The following is a 24,713-nucleotide window of genomic DNA, read 5'->3' on the forward strand; positions in this document are numbered from 1 at the left end:
CTTCTCTTGCTGGACATTTGAGCATAGTTTATGGAATGATTCAGCTTTTCCTTTTGGAACTTCATCTAGTCAGGACAACCTATAAGCTCTGAGATAGCCTTTCTTGGTCTTTATGACTATAACAGCTATGCTCACGATGCTAAATGCTTTCATTTATTGGAAAAGTTCACTTTTCCCTATGATTTCTCCTTCCTACCCCCAGTCCTATCCCTTAACACACACAGTCTTGAAACAAATAAACCCACACACTTGTTTGGCATTTACTATATATTTCTTTTGCCTTTTAATTGTTTTCACCACCATATTTGATAAGAAAGCCAGGGAGATAGCAAGACTTCAGGGTTTCAATCAGAAATGTGGATGGTGATGGACATAGGAGTAGTAATTAAATAGTGCAGGTGGCTTCTCTATCCTCAGAAGGTTAGAAGTTTATAAACAGACCACATTCTTTGACTTCTCTTTAAAAAAAGAGCAGTATTTCACCCTAAATATTTCCTATTAATTTTATTCTACTCACCAGACAATTTGTGTAATTTGAACTTGAAATATCAGGTGCTGAAAATGCCATGGGGAATATAAAGATGAATGGGACATGGTATTGTGCTCTGGAAGCTTAAACTTTGTTGGTTGGGAATATATGTGTGTTATCAGCCATAGGTGTAAAATCAGACACAAGTACTCCTGATCTTCCTTATGATCATTCCTAGTGAAATAAAATTAAGGAGTAAGAATTTGTCTATTTCAGGAAGATGAAACCACTTTTTAGTTTTCTGTTAATTCATGTTATACCCATTATTGTTGTCTGTGGCTTTTTTCTCCAGTGGGAAAACATTGGAAGCAACTTTCTAAGATAAAAGGGATAGGAGTAGAGGTGTACCCCCTTGTAATGAGTAGGTTTAGATTAGAGGATCTTAAGAGGAAAATGCTAGAGGAAAATTGAGAGTTGAGCCTTCTTACCTATTTCCTACTTGTCTGCAAATTTAGCTGGGTTACTCTCTCTACCCCAAACTCTTCAAGCTCATATACCCCTTTTCCCATTTTGGCCACATTTGCTGGGTATCCACCAATAAGATAATATTGTTTCCTTTGATTCTTAGGGGCTTATCTCCAGCACAAGCTGATTCTCAGTTCTTAGAAAATGCAAAGAGGCTTTCCATGTATGGTGTTGACCTGCATCAAGCCAAGGTACTGTAAACATACTGGGGAAGTGGCATCTTTCCAGTGTGTTGATTCCAGTTTTGAAAAGACTCCAATTTCAGAATAGCCCAGAACCCTCTTAAGAAAAGGCTACTCCCCCTCATCTGAGAGTCTTTATAACATTTCTGTGGTGACTGATTGTGAGGTGTATGGTACGGGAGGGACCACATATTCTCCCCTTCTTTCTTCTGTTTCTTGTTGTTTAAATTAATATGCTTTCATATGTATGTGACAGAAGACTCACCTTGTCGGCCTTCTTGACTCCTCACCTGGTTTATCCTGTGTCCCTGCTTTCATTATGCCAAGTATGCCTCTCTCCTGCCTCTGTCTTGGGAGAGGAGTGCAGATCTTAGCATCACGCAAGGGCAAAGGCAGCTGGATGTGACCACCTTTGAAAAAACTTCCGGGTTGTGAAGGAGCCCATGAGTTGGGCTTTTCCCTGTAGTTCTGTTTTGTTGTTCTTAGCAAGTAGACTGGCCTCGGCTCGTGATGCCACACCTCCAGTCTCGTTTGAGAGGTGGGAAATAGGAGGGGGGGGTGGCCGGATGCCAGTAACAAACATCACCTGCTTCCTGATCATAGTTTAGATGGTCACATAGTAGGGGGAGTCAAGGTAGTAAGGGAAGGTGAAGGTTGGATATGGTTTCAAAAAACATGTTTAGAACCAACGTCCTGAAGAAATGTATGGTTGCCTGTTGTTAAAAGACCCTGCCGATCCCTCGACCTAGCATAGGAAGCTGAGATGACGTGGTTTGAGAAACCTTTTGGAAAGCTTCCTACCCAAAGATGTCTTCCCTCTCTAGGCCTCAGATGATTAATTCTTGCTTTTGTGTAATAGTACATTTTACAGAGTACTCCTCTTTCCTTGGTGCCTTCCTTTGTTCTAAAATGTTTTTAATATTTTTCCTTATTACAAAAATAATACATGTATATCCTAGAAAACAGAAGCAAACAGAAGAAAATAAAAATCACTGAAATCTCTTTACGCAAAAATAAGCACTGTTAATATTTTGATACATTTTCTTCTAAGAAAATCTCTGAGCAGTTGTACTCATGCATTTTGAATTGGGATCATACTACAAATATCACTTCATGAGTGTGGGGGATTTTTGTTGTTTGATTTTGCTTGCTGTTATAAACATTTTCCCAGGTCAATAAATAGTCTCTGGCAGGATCATTTCGTTTTTAACTGCTAGGTGCTGTATGCCTTTAAATATTAAAAGTGTTTTCACGTACACCATCTCATTTAAAATTTGAATGTTATATTTTACAACTACATAAAACAGAGTGTAAAGCATGACTTGCCTGAAGCCAAATATTGTTAAGCATTCCCATCTGCCTATCTCCTGATAAACTCTACTAGGAGGGGAAACAAATTTCCCAAACACTTGAGTGTTTTTCAGCTCCTTTCTTTGTATGTCGGAAATAGGCTGGGTCAGCTAAGAAACAGAAATAAGGGAGGGAGGAGAGAAAAGGTTTGGGACCAAAAAGACCTTCAGTCTGTCCACCTCTAAACTCTGTTACTCTTGCCACATGTAAATTTTCCATCTACTACTTTATTGATCATTGGTCAGAAACCAGTCTTAGATAGCAGTACTGCAGAGTTTTCGAATTCCTGTTTTTAAAGCTGTGCCTTAGAAAAGTAAAAAAGTTGTGGGTTCTCTTAGGCATAGGATTTCAGTTCTTGCTGTATAGTTAGGAGTAGATCGCTTAAACATTTTGAAGTAGAATTCCTTCATCATTCTGTTTATCATCTGATAGATAAGCAAGATACAGCCTAATGAAAAGAATTTCTTTAGCAGTTTGAAAGGACTTCCCATGTAGTATAAAGTTTGTGCCTTTATGCATTTCTCATTGTCTTGAGATCATATTAAAAATTTTTTTTAGATTTATTTTTTATTATTGAAAGAATTCTTAGTGGCACGCTCGTGTTAGGACAAGTTTTAGAGTGTTGAGTAAAAGGACTCTTGACAAAGGTACAGGGAAGCCACAAGAGTAGTATGATACCTGAGCTCCTTCCAGCAGCCCTCTCCACCTGCTGTGGGTCTGAAGAGGTGAGGACAAAGAGTGGTTGCCGAACCGAACTGGGAAGGAGGTCCAGTGGAGAGGGCTGTCCTGAGGGGAGCCTCACTTGTCAGAGGGACACAATGCCGACCTGTCTTCCGCCTTCCCTCCCTCCTCTCTCCGATCTTCAGCAAGGACTTACCATGGGCTGAACCCATTCGGAAGTCTGTGGACGTGGGATCCTGTTGATTCTATATGAGGCAGTGAGCAAGTCATAGAAGGGGCTCCTTTTTATTAGCCTATTTTTCTAACTTTGTTGCTGAATGGCAGAAGTCAAATAAGGATGACTAGGGCATGCTTTCTTCCCCTTTTGCTTGTTACCCTTTATTTGTAATTTCTATTCACACAAATACTGATACTTCTAAAGCAGTATGTGGAACACCCGAAAGTCAGCCTAGTTACTTGGATCCAGATATTGTTTGTCTGATAAAATAGCTTCAGTGTCTCGTCTAAAGATTGCTTCAGACTAGAGAGATGGCTTTGTTCAGTGTTTCAAACAAGGGTTGCCTCCTTACTTACGGTGAGAACATGCTGTCTGGGGCAGTCTTCAGGCCTGCTCTCTCTGGCCATGGCCAGTGATGTTTTTGGCAAATGCCGTTTGTATCTGGTGCCAAGTTGCTTCAGCACCTGTGCCTGATTTATCTCTCTGTTCCTAGAGAGAATTGTGGCTGCCGTGATATGATGAATAAAATACCCTTAAAAGTCTTAAAGATAAGATTTTTAACCTGCTAAAATGGTCTAATTTTATTTGTATGTATGAATTATTCAAATATCACAGCAGAGAAAGCAGTGGCCATCAGTTACCTTGTACTGGCTTCTGTTTTGAAAAAAACTAATGTGAATTGTGTTAGATTGTTTTCAGTAGCAAGACAGTTGAAATGTTACATTTTTATTGAATTGAGACCTAGACTAAATGTGGTATTTGTTTCAGCATGTTTTGTGAGAATTTGTTCCATGTTGCTAATGATTTCTGAAGATATGAATATCTCTGAATAATATTTTTTCAATTTTGCATATCTTGAATGAAATCCTGTTCCTCCCTTAAAAATAAGCAATGATTTGTAATTTTTGAGTATTTATACATATTGCATCCTCAATATTACTTGAAATGTGGAGACACAATTTTTCACTTTCATCTATGAATTTATTTGATTTTTTTAGAAGTCTTTTAGGTGTATGGTTACTCTAGATTGTCATCTATTTGAAATTAAAATGCTGGAGAAAGGAAATGATATTAATAAGCTCAAGAATAGTCCACAGTCTTGAAATATGCTCTTCAAAGGAAGGGTGTCATGAGAACTAGATGTCAACGCTCTGAATTATTGAAAAACTGCTTGAAAGAATTCAAAGTTCAGCACTGTCAGCCTAGAAAAGAAATTTTCTTTGACAGTTTGGCATTTTGCAGAATATAGTCATAATTTTAACAGCTATCTGCCAACATGGTCTATCGGGGATAAATTTGCCTGAAGTGGCTGCGTGCACCTTGGGGTAGACCAACACACTGTCCCTTAGGGTGGGTCACCTCTAGGGAAACATGTTTTCTCTCTCATATCTTCAGGATATCCAAATTGAGTCCTGTTTCCTTTCTTCCCCATTACCCCTTGCAACTGAGCTCGAGAATTCATAAGAATTACGCCTTTTAAAGCATATCACGTCCTGCAGTAATGTTACCATACCTCTTTGGCAAATCGAATTTGATTCCTGAAGATGAATAGATTTAAGATGTGTCATGCATCCTACTGTTTCTATTAACTTGAGTACTGTCACTGAAATTTAAATACCAACCCTCTAAATTAGCATTACTAGTCCTGGTGTTAAAGGTGCTATTAAGCGTCCTGATCCGTGTAACTTTCACAACTCTAACCATGGTCCAATGGCTTATGCTTGGCAGGATTCAGAAGGCGTGGACATCAAACTGGGCGTGTGTGCTAACGGTCTCCTCATTTACAAAGACAGACTGAGAATCAATCGTTTTGCTTGGCCAAAAATTTTGAAAATTTCCTATAAGCGCAGTAACTTCTACATTAAAGTCAGGCCAGCAGAGGTAAGCCGTGTCACGTAGCCCTGGGCCTCTCTGCTCAGCTTTTGTCGGTGTACCCCTTCATTGCCACAAGCTTGCTGAATTTTAAGAAAAATGAACCATTATTTATTCTTCTGAGGTAGAAAAGGTCAAAGTTCCTCATGATAAACCTGCATATATGTTCTGTTGTTAAAAAACAAGCAAGAGCCACACCTTTTACAGAAAAGAGAAAGAGTAGCATGTGCTACATAGTGGGGCTCATGAATTGATATTGGATCAACTAAGTGCCAGAGGTTGATAGAAAGGTAGAGAAATGAGTGTTAGTGGACACTGAATGATAGATGATTATGTGAAGTAGATACTTTTCACAGAAAGTGGTATTGCAGCCAATGAAAAATTAATTTTGTAAAATTATATTAGATACACTAATATTTACCTTTTTGAAGAACAACAGCCAACCTCTTACAGAAACATCTGAGTCCGTATTTTTCAGTAGCTTCTAATCAACTCTTAAGGAAATACGCTGTTTTTGGATTTATTCTAGCTGGAACAGTTCGAGAGCACCATTGGATTCAAACTGCCAAACCATCGGGCAGCCAAACGGCTCTGGAAGGTGTGCGTGGAACATCATACTTTCTACAGGTAATTTTAAGAAAGCAGCTTACAATTAATTGAACTGTTCTGGGTTCCGTCTGCCTAGTTAGAGGTGTAAAGGTGGTGTGAGGGATGTGGTGACAGCCTCTTCTCTGGTCCTTTGCTGTCCCTCCCCTGTCTTCAGTCCACTCCCACATCCTTCTGTTGCCCTGGCCATGCCTTTCATCACTCATCAGTTCGGCCTCTGCATGGTCCAAAAGCCCAGTTTCTGGCCACAGCGCCTTTTCTTCTACCGCCCCCACCCCACATCCCAGCCTTGCTTCCGTTCTTCCCACTGTCACTCATCTTAGGTTTCATTTAGTTGCACTTCTCAGCTCCATCTGCTTAACTTCTTTCCCAAACCAGCCTGAACCCTGTGGTCTGTTCCTTTGCTGCTATGTCAGGAGTGTTCTGACCCCCTCAAGCCCTGGGCTTTTTGCACATCAGCCTGCTAGTTGGTCCTGCATCAGTCCTGTGTCCCTGCCTCACCACTCCTGTACCCGTGCTGTCAAGAGCTATCTGACGTAGCACAGCTGTCCCGACACATGTGCTCATTCCTTATACCTCCGTGGGTGCATGCTATTACACGTAGCTCCTCCACAGCAGCTGGATCCTCAGTGCTACCAGGCAATCTACCTTTTTACTGTCTTTTCCATTACAAATGTCATGGTCTTCTTGAGCCTCTAGGCAGCGCTGCTCTGCTCAGATGCCCTGTGCTGTGAGGTACACTGATGGTAGAGGCTGTGATCATGAGCAGGTTTGGTTTCCTGCACCTTCTCATTTTTTCCCTTTGCCTATAATTAGGTGGCACTGCCTGCTCTTTCCATCTTTACCTCCCTCCTATCTCAGGGGAAAAATAGTTGTTCCTCTGCCTTGATCTCTCATTTCATACCTCACACAGGACCAAGCCTTGTAAGTTGTGTACTCTGCAGCAGGTCCCTTGGCTTCTTGGGCCAGTTAACGTTTTCATCTTGCTCCCTTAAAAACCAAAAAACCAAAACTCAGCAAAACATACAGAAAATTCTTAGACCTTCTAGCCATCTGTCTCCTTTCATACTTTTCTTCAAGGGCATATTTCTCAGCTTACTCGAGTTAGCCGAGTGCTTGCTGATGATTTCTGCATTTCCTCAGTTCTGTATTACAGCAGGGTGTTTGGTTGTGTATTCAGGTCCTTGTCTTTAAGGCTTTTGCTCTGGGCACTTAGGGTCTAGTCCTGTTCCACCACATACTGGGTTTGTGACTGTGGTCAAGTTACTCAGTCTTCCAGAGTTTCACTTTCGCTTTCCATGTGGTGGTAGCAATAATAGTACCTACCTTATAAGGTTGCTTTGAAGGGTAAATGAAGCAACACACGTGAAACAAATTTAGAACTGTTTCCGGTATATAATACTGTTTATCATCACCATCACAGTTATCATCATTATTCTTAGTTTGGTACCACGGTGTGCTATTTTTAAGGTGAATTGTTAGCTGGTACAAGTGAGTCCTTTGAGTTAAATTAACAAATACCTATTTTAAGGACTGCTCTAATTACTTATTTTAGAGAAGAAGGTGACTCATATACTTGAATCCATCAGACATAGTTACACTGACACATAAATCTTAGAAAAGTTTATAATTTCTCTTGGTAATGAGAAATTTCTCCTCAAGAAAACATGAGCCTGCCTCAAATAAAGCTCGTAGATAACATTTATGAGTTAAATAACATAGGTCCAGGCAGGCAGACAGTAGACCTCTCTGTCAAATAATGATAAAGCAGTAATTATTTTAGAAATGGCAAGTGCTCACATTCATTGGGCATATATTGTTGTTAGACAGAACCAGTTGCTTTACATCACACCGTCTCTTTCATTCCTTCCCCCTGCCGAGGCAGCTGTAGCTCAGAGCTGGTTGCCCACAGAGGAGCACAGTGGGCAGGCCCCTGAGCAGAGGTGGGGCCCCGGCTATCTGATTCCAAAGCCCACGCTCTCCACCTCTGCCCTAACCTCCCTCTGGTGTTTTTCTAGTAGGCGTCTCTGAGATGTTAGCCCTGCAAAGTCACAGATTCCCCCATTATTTTTGCTGACGTATCACAGACTCCATTTTAAAAGTAGACCAATTTGCTCTATAAGCTTTTGAGTTAATGGTTAACAAAAGCGATTTTGTATCTTTAAGCTTTATAACTTTTCTTATAAGTGTTCAAACAACATATCTAACATAGGGCAAATCGTAATTTGTCTACAGAGTGCTTTGAATCAAATCTGGATTTTGTTCTGTTTTAGTTTAAAAGATTCAAATGATTTATTTAAAAAGTTAAAATGGCTTTGAGATTGAAGTTGCTGAAAAAGCCCCTAGATCTTTCTATTGAAAGCCACTCAGCTAGATCAACATTTAACAAGAACGTAATAACAAAGCTGCTATCCTTTTGAATGTTTAATAGAGCCTATCATCATTCTAAGTGCTGTACATGGATTAATGCTTTTAATCTTAACAGCCTCTTCCCCATAAGATTTATTGTAACCCTTCACTTCTGAGGGACAGAGAAGGTAATAAACATGCTCATGGTCCTACAGATAGTAATGGGTGGAGGTGGAATTCAAGGCAGGCAGTGAAGCTCATTGGGCTCTACTTCTCAATTGTATTTGCAGCGAATGTGCTTCCTTGCCTTTTCTGAATGCTTTTTTAGTTGTTGTTGGTGGTGTGTAAATTAAGATCAGCATGAGGCTCTTTTAGCTTGATACTGAACTGCTATTTTAAACTTGGTGTTGTAGATCCACAGTGATCCCAAATGAATCAGTGTTATGAGCTGCTTCAGAGAGTTTTATCCTTAAGTGTCTGACTGACCTTAGTGATTGATATGCAGGTTTTTCTTAAACCCATCTAAAACATATTCAATTTATAATGTTAGGATTTTTATAAAATTAAAATGTTAATATGCTTCTTAAGCAGTAAAATATGTAAAAGCTGAATTCCTTTTTGACCTGTCATTAGGTCATCTTGCTCAGGACTGTTGAATTTAAAACTAATGATTAGTCCCTTACTGTGGTTTTTAAATTCCCAAAAAGTGAAGTGATATTTTATAGTGTTTTTAATGTTATTTTTATGAAGATAGGATCTGATGTAGGAAATAAAAGCAATATCAAAAGGAAGTAATTGTTAAGTGATCATGAGTGATAGAACTGGAATATTTTGTTGCTTGGCCTACATTTTCCTAGTAAATTTATTTATATTGCCATTGATTTAGGTTACCAAAAAGTTATTTTAGAGAAAGCTAATAAATGTGTTCAGCTTTTTTTTTTTTTGGTATTTGTTTCTATTTAATTGTATCTTAATTACTTATGGATTTCTTTGTCCTCAGAAAGTTAATCTGTAAGTTAATACTTCATGTATGTGGTCACCAGTGCCAGTTGGGCAAGGAAGTATTTTATCTCAGTTTGGAATAAATAAAATAAAAATCCTCTAGGCAATGACTTTCATTCTTTTGCATTGTGATGTATTGCCTTTAAAATATTTGCCTTGTATTTCCTGGATTTATATTTTTTGTAAAATAAGTTAGTGCATAAGTGAGTAATTATTCTGACATGCATTAAAATGGCAACCAGTTGTCTGTTCTTACAGAAAAATCAATTAGACTAAAATATGATTGTATACAATTTTTCTCGCCTAGACTTTGATACTTAACTGCTTACATATCCCAGCCTATATAAATGAGAGCCTGGTTTCATAACTGAGAAAAAATAAAACCAACAACTTCATGTTAAAATTAGGGCTCTTTGTAGTGGTGCAATTGTTTTATGTTTATGCAGACTGAAATATTCAGTAGTAGTTTTGTTAGAAGTTACAGAGCTTAGATCCCAGATTCCTCTCATCTAAAATATGGCATGAGAGAGCTCAAAAGCTGTTCTTAAATGCTGTGACTGTATAATCCTAAGAAAGAGAGCTATGAAAAATAGCTATGTAGATAATGTGTTTAGATTTTTCCAGCTATTTAAATTCAGGTGCCCTCTAGTAAAAGGTGAAATGGGATCCTCTCTAGTGATCCAGTCTGTATTTATTGAGTACCTCCTGTATATAGGCCCTAACACAGATCCATGTGAAGTTACAAAAGCACTAATGGAGGTTTTCTTAATTGTCTTTAAAATTGTTTTTCTGAAGCATGAGGCATTTCTTGATTATCTTACTTTATGAATTCAATTAATTTTGTCAAAGAGGAAAATTAATCTTTGAAATCATATCTGTTTAGATATCCTTTAAAGTTTTTCATGATTTGCAAAAGCAGGGATCCAGTTTCTAGTCTAAAATTTTCATCTGAGAAGGGTTTAAAAAACAGAATTTGATAGCATCCCTTGGCCCACAGGGGCATTAACACAGCCGCAAGGATGGAGGGGTTACTGGAACTGGAAATGTGAGATTCCAGTAAATCTTCCTATGGATCTGCTTTTTCTAGGAAGACATGGCCTTTGGTTGAGAGAGATAGTAAACTGAGGTGAGCCTATGGAAGTGTGCCAACTCCCCAAACCCCCAAATCTCAGTCTCTTCTTCACCTCCAGCCTTTTTTAAAAAAATAATTTTATTTTATTGTGGTAAGATCACTTACCATGAGTTCCATCCTCTTAAATTTTAAGTGTACTATATATTATTATTGACAGTGGGTACAGTATTGTGCAGCAGATCTTTAGAGCTTATTCATCTGATTTAATGGAAACTTTTTTCCTGGTGATTAATAACTATCCATTTCCCCCTCCCTCTAGCCCAGTGTTTGATTCTCTGAATTTGGCTGTTTCAGATACTTCATAGAAGAGGAGTAATGCAGTTCTTATCATTCTGTGTCTGGCTGGTTTCACTTAGTATTATGTCCTCAAGGCCCATCCATGTTGTTGCATATGGCAGGATTTCATTTCTGTTTTTTTAAAGGCTGAATAGTATTCCACTGTCTTTATCCATTTATCTGTCAGTGGATGTGTAGGTTTCCGTAGCTCAGCTATTGTGGATAGTGCTGTAATGAACAATGGAGTGCTAATATGTCTTTGAGATACTGATTTCAATTCTTTTGGAAAAACACCTGGGAGTAAAATTGTTGGATCATGTGGTAGTTCTATTTTTAATTTTGTGAGGAACCTTGATACTGTTTTCCATAATTTCTGCACCATTTTGCATTCCCACCAACAGTGTGCAAAGGGTCCCACTTTCTCCATATCCTCACCAACATTTGTCTTTAAAAAATTTGGGGTTATGGGGGTAGGTTTCTCCTTTTGGGTCATCAGTGCCTGTTTCTCCTTTGAGATATTCTTTAGAGATGTCTTTTTTTCCCTCTGGTTAATTTCCCATGACCTACAGAGCAAACTTCATGAATAGATGATAAAAGTAAATGTGATATTTAACTAACATGTTCTTCTAGGAGAGCAAACATTTCTTAGCCAATTACTGCAGTGATGAGCTTGCCTGTGACCCTTTTTATTCCCGTGGATTGTTGCTTTTTTTACAGAGCCTTTGGAGATTTTTGTCATGCTCACCATGATAAGTGTAGTTACCGTCTGTCACTATTCAAAGATGTTGCAATTTAATTGGCCAACATCTTATTTAATAAAATCCACAAGTGCTCTGAGATTATCTTTTTGTTTAGATGTTTTGCCAGCTCCTGATCAGACAATGAAAGTGAGACAGTTTCAGTTGTATTCCAGACAAGATTGGTTCATTTACTAAAAACATGCTTTTGCATAAGTCTGAAAGTGTTTGATTTAATTCATTATGAGCCCAGGGTTTAAGCAATAGAATTGTGCTGACAAGAAAGAATGTTAGCCACCCCTGCAGATCCACTGTGTGCTGTGTTGTGTTCTTCATGGGAAAGCATCACTTGGTGGAACAGATTCCCGAGTTAGATGTTCTTTCCCAGGAGAAATAGACATAAATATTAAGAATTACTAATGGTAATGGATTGCTACTTGGCACTTGTAGCCAGAAGCAAGAATTCAGACATATGTGTTTATATAAATGATTTAAGTTAATAGAAATAAATAACCTTTGATACACACAGAGAACAGCTGCTTTTTTTTTGCTCAGGTTGAGGGAAAACATACCATTCATGAATGCATGAATGTAGATTTTAGTCACCACTATCAAAAAGTGATATGTAGAAGCGTTTATAAATAAGGTTCCTTTTTATTAGAGAGATTAGGCATCTTTTTTTTTCAGATTGAATAATCATACTCAAAAAATGAGATTTTAAAAATATATAATTTTAAAGTTAAAAAGTCCATAAAGTCAAATTTTGTTTCCTTATTCCCCCACTATAGGCTTGTGTCTCCAGAGCAGCCACCAAAGGCCAAGTTCCTGACCTTGGGTTCCAAGTTCCGCTACAGTGGTCGCACCCAAGCCCAGACCCGCCAGGCAAGCAGCCTCATTGATAGGCCAGCGCCACAGTTCGAGCGCACCTCCAGCAAACGGGTCTCCAGGAGCCTAGATGGAGGTAAACACATTGATGCTAGTTTTAAATTCTGTTAATCTTTTTCTAATCCAGTGGGATCAGAAAATGTTGATCTACCTCTAAAGCCTCCAGAAATACCCTACAGAGATAGTTATTTTTTCTGAGTAAATAAAGGCTATTTTTTATACTAATGAGAAAATAATTTTGCAGTGTTTTGAAGTTGTCAGAAAATTCTGAGTCTACACTTTCTTTGTACTGTCCATGCACACAAATATTAAGAATTCTCACTGATGAGAAACAAACACTTTTTTAGCTTTGACTTAATTGTGATTATTTTGTGTGGCTTAACTTTTGAACTTGTTAATTAATGGCAAAAATATAATTCTGGGTTGTTTTTTTTTTTGGTGTGGTAACATGAACCTAACAAAGGAACTTAAAATATTCAAATACTCACGAGTTTAAAAACTTCTTACTGAAGTTTACCGAACTTTCCAACATGTAAGAAACCATTGACAGCATCAAAGGATAAATTTAAATACAGCATTCTAACAAAAAGAAAGGAAATACAATAATTTGTTCTTTCATCCAAGGGAAGATTTTTTTAATACTTTGTGTACTTTTTCTGTTGGAGTTCTAACTATTTACATATTTGTAGTTTTATATAAATTAAAAATAGAAATAAATTGATGTTGCTTCCCTTCATATATATATCTTACTCCTCTAATTTTGGGTTAATAGCAGATTTTCTATAAAAGAGCTAAGGTTAATTTTATATTAGAATGCTCCATGAAGGACTTTACTTTTCTTTCTACTTAAATTGGTGTGGATGAAGTAGTTTTCCAACATTTTTTGGTTGAATAATCTCAAAACATTGCCAAAATAGTAACGTTTAATTCAAAAATTTCTGTTTTACTCCTGTTTATCAACCAAAACCTTTTTGGTTGCTTACTTATTGCTGATATCTTTCTGAAATATGAACTTGAACAACTTAATTTTAAATAATTAGTTAATACAGATTGGATATGCTAAAAGATAAAAATGCTCTTTCATTAATGAAGGACTGACACTCCTTGCCCTTGATCTCTTTTTCCTGGAGTAAACTTGGAAAACAGATCTAGGCAGACACAGAGATACTTGCTAGGATTTATTGATGAACATTTTGGTGAATGTACTTATTAAATCTTGATTTTAGAGAATCGTCCATACAGTTTTATGAGACCACACAAAAATATGTAAAGAGACCATAAACTAGTTCAAATAAATGTCCACATTCCCAAATATAGTGATTTAAATTTAGAGATTTATTAATATGTGATAGCTGTCAGTGTGTCTTTCGGCTCATCAACTGAATGCTTTTTTCAAGTAAATGGAAGAATGTACCACTTTCGCAAGCCTTGAATCAGAAAATGTATACAAGTGCTGAATAAATGGAATCAGTATTGTTTAATGCCCTGAGAGAAATCATTCCTTTTTCTAGAACACTGTTTCAACCTTTGTTTTAAACTATGAGGTTTTGTAACTCTTACGTTGTAATTGTAGAGATTAGAAAGAGCAGTGAGGCACTGCGTTTAGAGGTATATAAATTGTGCTCAAGGAAACCCACCGTCTTGTATGGGCAGTCAGTGCAGAGGGTTATAGTAGGTCTGTTATCTGAAAACAATGATTTTTACAAGTAAAAGCAGCAAACATGGCACAGTAATCCATTATTTTTCTTTTTTGTGTTTTGGACACTAATTCATCAGATGTGCAAGTCATCAAAAGGATTATTGTGTTTTTGTGAAAAATAGAATGCTTTTCATGCCAATACATGACCAGACAGCCAGTGAACTATTTGGTTAGGGCTTGTATTCTCCTTTTTTTTCTCCCTAAAGCAAAGCTAGGCTGTAACTTGGTACTAAGCTTTATTTTCCCCACCAGTCCCCATCAATACATCTTTTTTTATTGTTGTTGACATGTGTTGTATTTTTTTTCCCTTTTGTTTTTAAGTTTTGCTAGACTAGATATATATATTCTTCTCTTTAAAGTTTGATGAATGAAAATAAATCTTTTAGTGATTACGTAGAATGTAAAAGTCAGTGTGATATCTAAGACCAGATATCAAAATAAAAATAAATCTAGAACAGCTGTTTTAGAACAGTGAGATTCCAATACCAGAAAATAAAAGAAGATGTACATCAGTCATTTGGGAGAACTACCGACCAAGACGCACTGGAGATATATTTGAGAGTGGGAGGAATAAACAGGGACGCTATTTAGATTGGGTCACAGGGAAGAAGAGCCTGTGGTTGAGGCCTGGAGGAGGAGGAGGAAGAGGAGGAGGCAGCCAGGTATAGAGCAGGAGGTAAAGGCATTCCAGGTAGCAGAGGCAGCAGGTCCAGAGGCTGTAGGATTAGGAAGATCTTGATACATTTCAGGAATAGACAGCAGGCAAGTATTGTCAGAGCTCAGTAGACCGGGGGCAGTTCACAGGGTCTTAGAGGCGGTGGTGAAGAATGTGGTTTTTATTCGAGGTGCTCTTAGAAACTGTTGAAGGGTGTGTGGTGTGTGTGTGTGTTTACACACTGTGCAAGCAAGTTATCTTTTTTTAAAAGTCCCTTGGTGCAGTGTCGTCAATGATTAGAGAGGATGAGAGAGGAAACAGGCCGACTAGTTAGGAGTAGTCTAGGTGAGTGTAATGGTCTTCCCCTGGGTGACTGTGATCTGTTAGCCACTTGGCACCATAAGCTCGGAGCCTGGGGCCTACAAGTTCCTCAGGGTTCTAGTGTTGTTTAAACCTGGAAAATATTACTTGCTTCAAAATGCAAAAAAAAAACCCCAAAAAACCTAACACCCTCCCCACCAACCTCATATCCCACAAACTGAAATTAGTGGTTGTTAAGAGTGTGCAAAGTCAATATTTTGTCAACTTCATTATGTAACTTTAAATTTGATATAATTAACATTTCAGTATCATCTAAAACCATTCCTAGGCCATATTTTCCCATTTTGCAGTGATTTCTGAGTATGTGTAATGGGTACTTAGAAATCAGTCATAAGTTAGAGTTACTCATAGTCATTTCCAAGGGAAAATTATTAAACTCTCAAAAGGAAAAAAAAGACCTGGAGAATAAATATAATTATTGTGAGATGTGAGTTCATTTAATGATTTGGTATGAGCTTTCAAAAGCATGAGTACTTAAGGGCTGCAGAAGTCCTAGGAGGGACCTGGTGGTAAAATAGAGATGAAAGATCTGACCACATGCAGAAATACTCCAAGGCCTCTATTGGACTGGCTGGTGTGGTGTAGCTAAGGAAGAGACTTTCTGCTTTCTGGCTTGAGGAACTGGGTGCGGGTGTGAGGGCGGGAAGACTAGGGAAGAAGGAAATTTTGGGCAGGCCATGTGAGAGGTATGAATCAAGAGTTTCTTGTAATATCCCAAGATACAGATCTAGAGGCGCTTGATGCCTCCCAAGTTCAATACAGTGACTCACACACAGTCCCTGCCCTCCAGGAGCTTGGTGCCCAAAGTCCTTTGTGTCCACTGGGCACCCTTAGGGGCATGGAACCAGTGTGAACCTCACAGTGTCAGTCAGTTGCTCACTTCCTATACAGGTGAAGTGCCCTCAGTTGTTGCTTCCTGGTCAAAGAAGCTACAGATGGACAGATGCTTTGCAGTACCACTCACCTTGCTGAGCTCTAAGGCCATCTTGGGTTGGTCACCATAGAACTAGCATTTCAACACAATGTATGTTCCTGTGCATCTGTGGGAGAGTTGATGGGAACACAGGACGGCCAGGTTTGCTGAGGTCCTGAGGGTGTCTGTGTGTTAGATTTACTGTAAGTCAAGTTGAGGCATTCAGGAGGGAGATTAGAAAAGTGAAAACTATTAAACACAAACATAGAAGTTAATTCCCTACAATCTACCTTTACTGTCATGTCACATTTTGAATGGAATTCAAATTAAAGGTGACTTGATGGGGAAATCTTAAAACTTAGCGAAGCAAATCACTTTGATATCTAGATAATTATTATTGCAATAAATAAGATTCAGAAATGAGTTCAGGCAAGATCAAAGAGGTCCTGGAGAATGAAAATACTGCTCACAGTGTAATCCAGACTCTTGTTTCAGCTGGTCGTACAGCTCCTCCTATTGGCCAATTCCATGATCAGAGTATATCCTTCAAAAATCTGTGATTTGAGAGCTTGGTCTGGTTTAATGGGTTAAAATTCAGAATATGTCTTAGTTTTAAATACAAATTTTAAATGAGTTTATTTGATATGTTGGTATTTTTAGAGCTTGAGCAAACTTCCTGTTCCTGTTGATTACATGCTGCCTATTTCTTGTGTAAGGGGATGATTCCCATAAAGTTGGACCATTTAAAAGTCCTAAAATAATCCAAATAATCATTCTTCACTAGCTCTGATTGGTGTTGTGGACCAAAGTCTTATGAAGGATTTTCCTGGCCTTGCTGGGGAGGTTGCAGCATATGGCCCCGGAGTTGTCAGCCCTGCTGCGGCGCAGGATGGCGATGGCAGAAGGGTCGTCAGAAGCCAAATTAAAGCCCCACATGTCCAATTCATTGAAGGAAAGGTATGGTAAATTAGAAGAATATGTGATTCTAAATGTGTACTTAGACTAGAGGCTGTTGCATTTGTTGTTTCAGAATTCAAATTTCATTTAAAATTAGTCAATGTACATTCCTTACTGATATTTGTGTGCAGGTTCTTCCCAGTTTGAACAGGTCTCTAACTTTTTTCTGATTGCTGTCCAAAGCACAATATTTCAACATACATTGTATTAATGCAAGTAAGTAATTTACTACCTCTTTTGACATAATCATCCTATTAAACCCCCAACTTGTAACAGCTATGATGATTTGAAATTAATGTTTGTTACAAGTTGATTTTAAAGTACATCCTGTCTTGATTATTTTAATTACATTGACTTAAAGTTTTTGAAATGAACAAAAATGGTCTTTATAAGAAAGACTGCTTTTCATTAATCTAGCACTGATGAAGTAGAAATTCTTAAGCAAGAGTAATTGTTTTGTGACTAGTGAGTGAGAAGATGGGGTATTACCCTTTGGCCTCATTTGGTGCATGCATAGCAGTCAGTAGAGAAGGAACCTATCTTATGTTTTCAGATTTGTCACTGTTATTTTATGTTACCTTACCTTGGGCAAGTAAATTCAGGTAGAGGTTGATTTGAAGAGGCTTTGATTTCTCCAGATCTCTTTTCCCTGTCTGCACAAAGCAACTTTTTTATAGGCAACATTGGAAATAAACACGAAAAAGAAATCATCCTATAGATTATAATGTTTTCTAAATTTAACTCTGAAAACTTTAAGACATGCAATATGAATTCATAAAGTATCTGCCAGATGAGGTAAGCTGCTGGTACATGAGGAATTCCTGCATGACAGCCTCTAATGCTCAGCATAGAGGGCTCAGGGACCACATGGGCCCTTATGCCACACGGACAAGGGCTTCGGGTGGCACATGCCGTCAAGTCTTCTGCATATCTTTGTTAAAAATCCTGTGAATATCAGTATTTAAAAGTTTATTTGGTTGAAAATTATTCAGTTAAAAATAACAAAAATCACATCTAACTTCTGAACTGCTGAAAAGTTGTCAGAATCATTTATAATTATGCTAAAAAGGCACCCAGGAGAGTGACTACTTAGTCTGAAACAGAAGAGCTCAGCATTTCAGTGTCTGCTCCATTTTGCCTAGTTGATTTAATACATCGTTATTTTTTGAAAAGTTCTTTTAAATTCCAAAGGAAATTCTCCTTATCTTGAGCAAACAACTGGATGTGCTTACCTTCAGTGCTTTAGAATGTCTGTCAGCAACCTGGTCTAAAAGTAATAATGACATTTGAATTTCACTGGATCTGTTTGCAACCAGTGGGAAAATAATAGTCTATAAATATAGCCTATACCTACAAATTTTATGCTATAAAAGTGGTCGAGTTTTCCTCTTTAAAAATGGATCATTTAATTCATTTTCTAACTGTACTGTTAATGCAATCCCTACTTCAGAGTAAAAGTTTTTTCACTAACAACTCATTTCTTCTTCTCTCCTCTTTCTCTTTTGCCTTTGTTTTTCCTTGGACTGTTTTTATTCTGTAATTTCATTCAATCACGGATTTGCTCCTGAGAATAGCCTGTTTCTCTGTGTCCACCTTCACCACTCATTCTCTATGCTCCATCTCTTTCCCCAAACGTGTTGCCAGTCCCTGAAATGGACTTGCTTTCAGACATTTCCGAGGAAGACCCCTTTGGGGAGGCCGACCAGATCACACTAGACAGCTTAGAGCTCCTTCCCACGGGCGAACCGTCAGAGCAAGGGGACTCCGAAGTCGCCACCCTTGAGTCTGCCTCAGATCCAGTTGTAGACCCTCCTCAGCCTGACTGTCCTCCCACCCATGAGAAGCCTCAGAAAGAGGCTGACCACAAGGATTATGAGTTTGGGTATTTTTCCTTCAGTGTCTGCGAAGCTTTTCCCCCTAGCTTCCTCTCACTTCTTGATGAAGATGGCTATCTTGCCTTCCCCAGCCTCCCCAAGGTGTGGGTCTCCTTCCTCCCCATTGACCTCTGGCACTATGTTCCCATTAGCTCGCCCTCATTCCTCCCTTCCCTCCTCCTCATCTTTGGGCTGCTTCTCTCTGCTTTTCAGTCAGTGCCATTTTCTCTCACTGTTTCCCTTCCGCTGGCTCTAGCCCTCTGCTACCTGGAGGCTAAAGCCTCTTCCTTCAATGTGTCTTATGACTGTGACTTGAGTGACAGAACAGAGGGAGAGGAAGCAGTTGCTGGCACTCCTAAATAAGCTTTAATTTGTGGGGTCAACAAAACTACGCTTCATCTTCCTAATGTAGAGTGTAAACATGTGCGTAAATTTTTCCAATGATTACCCTCACAATAGTGTGATCTGCTCATTTTCACACATAATGACATTTTAGTGCATGAGAAATAGTGTAATTAAATACTTCTCCATTGATACCCATTGACCAAATCCACACTTCCTAAGTTGAGAGCAAAGATACAGGATTACTTTGTACATGTCCAGACCATTCTAGGTCTTTCAAAAAAAAAAAAGGAGAAGGAACCCGTTTTGTCCTCCTAGACAATCCATATTGGGTCTGTCTCTCTTGTAGACAAAAAAATGCTGTTCCTTTAGAGTAGAAACTTGTTTTGATATAGAGTTTAGGATGCAGTGGATATAATGTAATTGATGTATATTAATAGAACTCCTTAGTATTGTTGTTCCTTTTGTTAGAAAGCCAGCCTCCTCCTTGCATTTATGAGGATGTATCTGTGACCCTTACTCCTGACATTTGTAGGTCTAATCACATAAATTCCTGTCTCTGTTATTGTGTTATTATAGCATTTGGGGACCAGATTAGTTTCAGGTAGTGTCTTTTTTTTTTTTTTAACTGTAAATCACGTAATTATATGAAAGAGACACTGTCAAGTATATTGTAAGGAAGATACTATTCTATTTAACAAATATGTATGAAAAATGAAATGTGGCTTTTTGAACTTAGACTGTATATAGCCCTATGGTTGGGCCTCTTAAGTGTTCTTTTATTTAAAATTAGTTCTCTGGTTTGAGGACTTTTACCCCTCCCTCTGCACTACTAAGCCAGTGTTAGCATGTGCAGTATGTTTTTAATTGTTTTGCTAAATGTGGTCTGGCGACTTAGTGTCTCATCCTGTGCATACTATCAATGCAAAGAGTAAATCACAAAATTTAGAGCAAACCTAAAGAAAAATGTGAAGATAATGTTCTGTTTAGGCATAGTGGGAGAAACCATGGATTTTAAGATTGCCTGAGGAGTACTAAAGATTGACATTTTTGAAAATTGTGTTGACCTTGACCAAGGAGCTGAAAGATGATTCTTAACAGATTGCTGTGTGGCTGTGTCTCATTTTTCCCTTCTAATAAAAAAGATACTCTGAGCTCCCTGCTTACCTCTCAAAAATACTTGAATGGTTAAAAAAAAAAAAAAGCGTTTTGAACTCTCAGATTTGACACTATCATTCCAGTAAAGAAGAAAAAAAATATATGATTTATGATGCTGCTGTAAATTAACACGCAAAGGTTAAACTTTCCATTTGGTGTCAAAATCAGTATTTTTCTTTCTTGCTATTCCTTTCCTTGAATCAGTAGTTGTCTGGATTTATGTTAGTTTTAAATTTACAGATTCATTCTTTCAGGTCATTAGATGCCGAGAACTGCCCAACTATGAAAACCTGTTTCTTTTTAGAAATTTTTATGAAAGAAAAGTGGCTATAAAATATGAGTATTTGTAATACCCACCATTTTAACATGAAAGTTACAAAAATAAACCCACTCCCCACCCCACCAAGGGAAATAAATCTAAGTTAAAAAACTAAATAATACAGTGAATGTTTGTTCCTGGCATAAAATGAAAGCCCAATCTTATATCATTATACTTTGCCCTTATCACCAGGTTGATGTACACATTCAAATCGGAACAGATTGACTGATGCCATTTTTACACTCTTATATTTTCATTTCTGAGCAAAAAAAAAAAAAATTTAAAAGCAGCACATAACCTAGGGACTGAGAAAGAGGGAAGCTTCCTTCCATTCTCCATTCCACCTTTGCAAAGGATCATTTTCATCATTTGTACAACACTCTAGGTGAAGAACCAAAGTGGCTTAATAATCTGCATCTTCTGAGGGCCAAGCAGTCAAGGTTGGTAGTCCTGGTTCACCATTCAAGTTCAAGTACAGCCTCTTTGCACCAATGGTACAGTTTCCACTATTACGCCCACTCCACCCCCCTTCTTTCTGGCCATTTGCTGTGTGACTTTCAGGAGAAGATGGAAGAGGAGGAAACACAACTGGAGGAGGTGGCTGTTTTTCCCCTAAAGTTCAGTATCTGGTGGCTGCTGCCTGCCATTACTATTGTATGTGGGGTGGTGCACTTTCAGGGTTGATTTTTGAGTTGTGCTTGTTGTGGCTCTAGGTTCTTAAGATTTTTATTCCTTTCTTATTTTAATGTCTTAGACTATCCAATTCTGGGTCATTTTCTGGTGCTTGCTGATTGATACACTTATGTTTATTTGCCTTTTCCCCCTGTGTGTGATTTAATTTCACAGAAAAATTCCTTGAGAGTAGAAGGGGATAATATTTATGTCAGACATAGCAATTTAATGTTGGAGGTTTGTATGACTTAAGAAAACAGCTCTGTCCTAATGGCTGCCAGGCTGCTGTGGACGGGAGGTCACGCACAGGCTGGCTGGCAACTTACTTCAGCACAGTGCATGAAATGCATGGGGGAAATTGAACTTGGGAGTGCATGTTACCAGTTGGACTTTGTTCTTTTTTAAGTAGCTTAGGTAGGAATATGTATACTAGAAGTTCTCAGAGTGACAACTGGGAAAAAAAAAAGTTCTGGTTAATATAAAGTTCTTTTTATCCATTGATCTTAAAGTTCTGCAAGTAAACCTATTCTCTCCTAATGGGTTATCTCCAGGGCATAAAATCTGAAGTAACATGATCTTATCCATAATATTCCTTCACCAGAACAGGTATTTGTTGATCTGGCATTAAGTCATTTGGCTCTAGAGCTGTGTCTACAGTTTTTGGGGGATGGTGGGGGTGGGTGCCCCAATGCATGTAGTTAGGAATGTGATCCATTTAAAGTATTACATTTGAGAATATGCTAATTAATGGTATTGCTTTGATTAAAAAGAAAGAATAAATGAAAAAATGAGAAAGCAAGGAGAGAGAGAAATAAAACCTTAGCCACCCAATCAGGAATGTAAAATACATTCCCCGTGTCACATGAGAACATTTTTTTTTTTTGTCTTTTTTCCCCCTTCTTACTTTAGGGTAGTAAAATGGCAGTGTATTCAGTGGAGAACTGCAGTTCTCAGTAATCTGACTAATCTGTTTGGTTGCTTTTGGCAGCTTGGATAACTGTTAAAAATGTATTTTTTGCATAACTTACTAAAATGCTCTAAAGTGTAATACATAACATTGCTTTGAACAAATGCAAGAAACGTGCCTGTTCTCAAGCCACAGTCATTATTCCATGCCATGCAAAGATTTTTAGATTTTTGTGAGTTTTTGCAAATGGCTATAGAAGCTCATAGATGAGCTACTATGCTTGTGCATGAATATGGAATATCTAATTTTGTCAGATGCATGACTTGTTCCTCTGGGAGTGTGATGAGAGCTATAATCCACGGGTGGTCCCCATGATTTTTGGAATTTAGGAAAACATTTAAAATACAGTTAAATTGGTTTCCTAAAATTAATTGCCTGCTAGCCTCACAAATACTGTTTATCAGGGCCAGTCTAAAAATTCCCACAAATAACCATTTCTCCGGGCCTACTCCAGTGAAAATCAACCTGGAAGTTTTCTGGAATCTTTTTCTGTATAAAGACCCTTCGGCATTTGGGGTAGCTGGGCCCCACATTTGTGCTTGGCAAGTACATGAAACCAAAATGAGTTTCACATATTTTATTGAGAGGCTAAACAGAAGCAGCCTCTGTAATCTGTTATTTTTATTCCTTCAGGATTAAAAGCACCATGGAATTTCCTGAAAAAAGTTGACCCTTGGTGTGTTGCCCTCCCCACCTTTTTTCGGATGATACTGGACTGGCTTTCCCGCCAGGATAAATGGGCTTCTGAGTCCACCTTTCTCTGTTTGCACTTGATTTATTGTGTTCACTCCAATCAGAAAGGTAAATTTGCAGGAGCAAATTCATAGGCTGCATTTCAAGTCCAACTATTAGGAAAAAGGGTTATTAGCCATTTTGAGTACCATTAGTTCCATGGCTTCCTTCTAAAATGGAAATAATTACTTCTTAAAAATTCTAAACAAAAAATTAGAACTCTTTATAATGTGAATCATCAAAAATTTCACATTGGCTTTGTTTTCAAATTTTGAGGCCCTCATATTCATAGGTGATAATATGGCTTTTGAGACTTGGCATTTTTCTTGCTTTACTGTGTTTTTTTAATCATAAGTTTGATTTGTCTTATTTTTTGGTTTTATTTTTTATTTTTGTCCTACTGGGTTTTTCTTTTTGGATTTCCCCCCGCTTTATTACGTTACATATTGCTAGGACCTGGATAAGGCCCAGGAAGACATACTGAAACATCAGGCTAGCATTAGTGAACTCAAGCGCAATTTTATGGAATCCACACCTGAGCCGCGCCCTAATGAATGGGAAAAACGACGTATCACACCTCTGTCCCTACAGACACAAGGGGTATGTCACTAGCTATTTGTTGGCTGTTTGTCTCACTCCAGTTCTTCAGTAAATCTCAGGTTGCTAATCTGTAATGTTGATTCTCAGAAAGTTACAAATGTGCCCATTTTAGTTTTTTATGTAATTGCTAACAAGTTTTTAAATACTAAATATTTATTAACAATGTAATAATTGATGTACATTTTAGGTAATTGAATTTTGAAATAATTTTGGAATAATTTTACTCTTTTGCTCGAGTAAATTAGTAGACAACATTAATAAAATGAATTCTTATATGAAGTTGCTTAGAAACTGATGTTTTTAATAAGCTTTTCAGTTATTGACTTCTGCAGTAAAAGAGTTTATGTAATAAATAATAATTAAAGGGATGTAGGAATATAGACCATATTTAGCATGGTTGAAGGTAATTACTGTGCAGATAAAGTTAAACTTAGCTTCAAGGACTGATGAGCCCTGTTGAAAACTTGCAAAATATTGTATCTTACAACTTAATACTGAAACTTCTCAGTAATGAAATATAGACTGTTTTAAAAGCATTTTCAACCATACCGTCATTCCAGACACTTTCTTTTCATGGTTTATTTCTCCCTGCCACTCACGTAGGTATTGCCTTTAGAATGCATTTTCAAAATATTTCTCCATGTTTTCCCATCTATGTAGTTCTTTTCTGAGGCTCTAAAACCTGTTATCAACCAAAAGTTCCATGGGCTCATCTATCATACTTGAGGAGGTAGTGAACAATGCTGTATTTAATATGCAGTGTTTAAAAGTGTGTAAAGGTGTTATGCTACACTTTCATCTTTTCTCTTTGCCTTTTGCCCCTCTCTTCTCACATTGTCTGGCTTGAATGTTACCAAATTGTAGACATTTGATTTAGATAGTCTCATGCTATTTTTATTTGCTTTTTCTTAAAAAGCTAAGCTGTTGATCGCTGTAAATTTCTAAATTTGTGACAGTGAAAGGGAAATAGCTCTTTTAAGAACGGATGAGAAAAAACTGCTGAACTGAAAAAATGAAGCTGAATGACACCCAGATTTAAGACACCATCACAAGGTCTTACGAGGTTGTGAACGACTTAAATTCTTATTTTCAGATTTTCTGAAGATACTAGTGCCCATATTTCAGCAATCACCTCTAGAGCGTTGTGTTTTCTGGAGAAAC

General features: G+C 37.8%; 1 protein-coding gene across 17 annotated transcripts in view; it reads left to right on the forward strand.

The window, feature by feature from the left end:
- Positions 1-24,713, forward strand: part of EPB41L2 (erythrocyte membrane protein band 4.1 like 2) — a 198,467-nt gene that overhangs the window by 139,975 nt on the left and 33,779 nt on the right. For 9 of the 17 annotated variants that reach the window (XM_036903795.2, XM_036903790.2, XM_036903798.2 and 6 more), the window contains exons 8-14: positions 1,098-1,185; positions 5,153-5,305; positions 5,826-5,923; positions 12,187-12,359; positions 16,716-16,888; positions 21,428-21,490; positions 23,406-23,552. In XM_036903795.2, the coding sequence (XP_036759690.2) occupies positions 1,098-1,185; positions 5,153-5,305; positions 5,826-5,923; positions 12,187-12,359; positions 16,716-16,888; positions 21,428-21,490; positions 23,406-23,552 (895 nt within the window). The other 8 variants (XM_036903802.2, XM_036903808.2, XM_036903799.2 and 5 more) reach the window with 4 other exon arrangements.

The sequence above is a fragment of the Manis pentadactyla genome, chromosome 12 (genome assembly GCF_030020395.1).
Source record: "Manis pentadactyla isolate mManPen7 chromosome 12, mManPen7.hap1, whole genome shotgun sequence".
In the NCBI taxonomy this organism is placed as follows: domain Eukaryota; kingdom Metazoa; phylum Chordata; class Mammalia; order Pholidota; family Manidae; genus Manis; species Manis pentadactyla.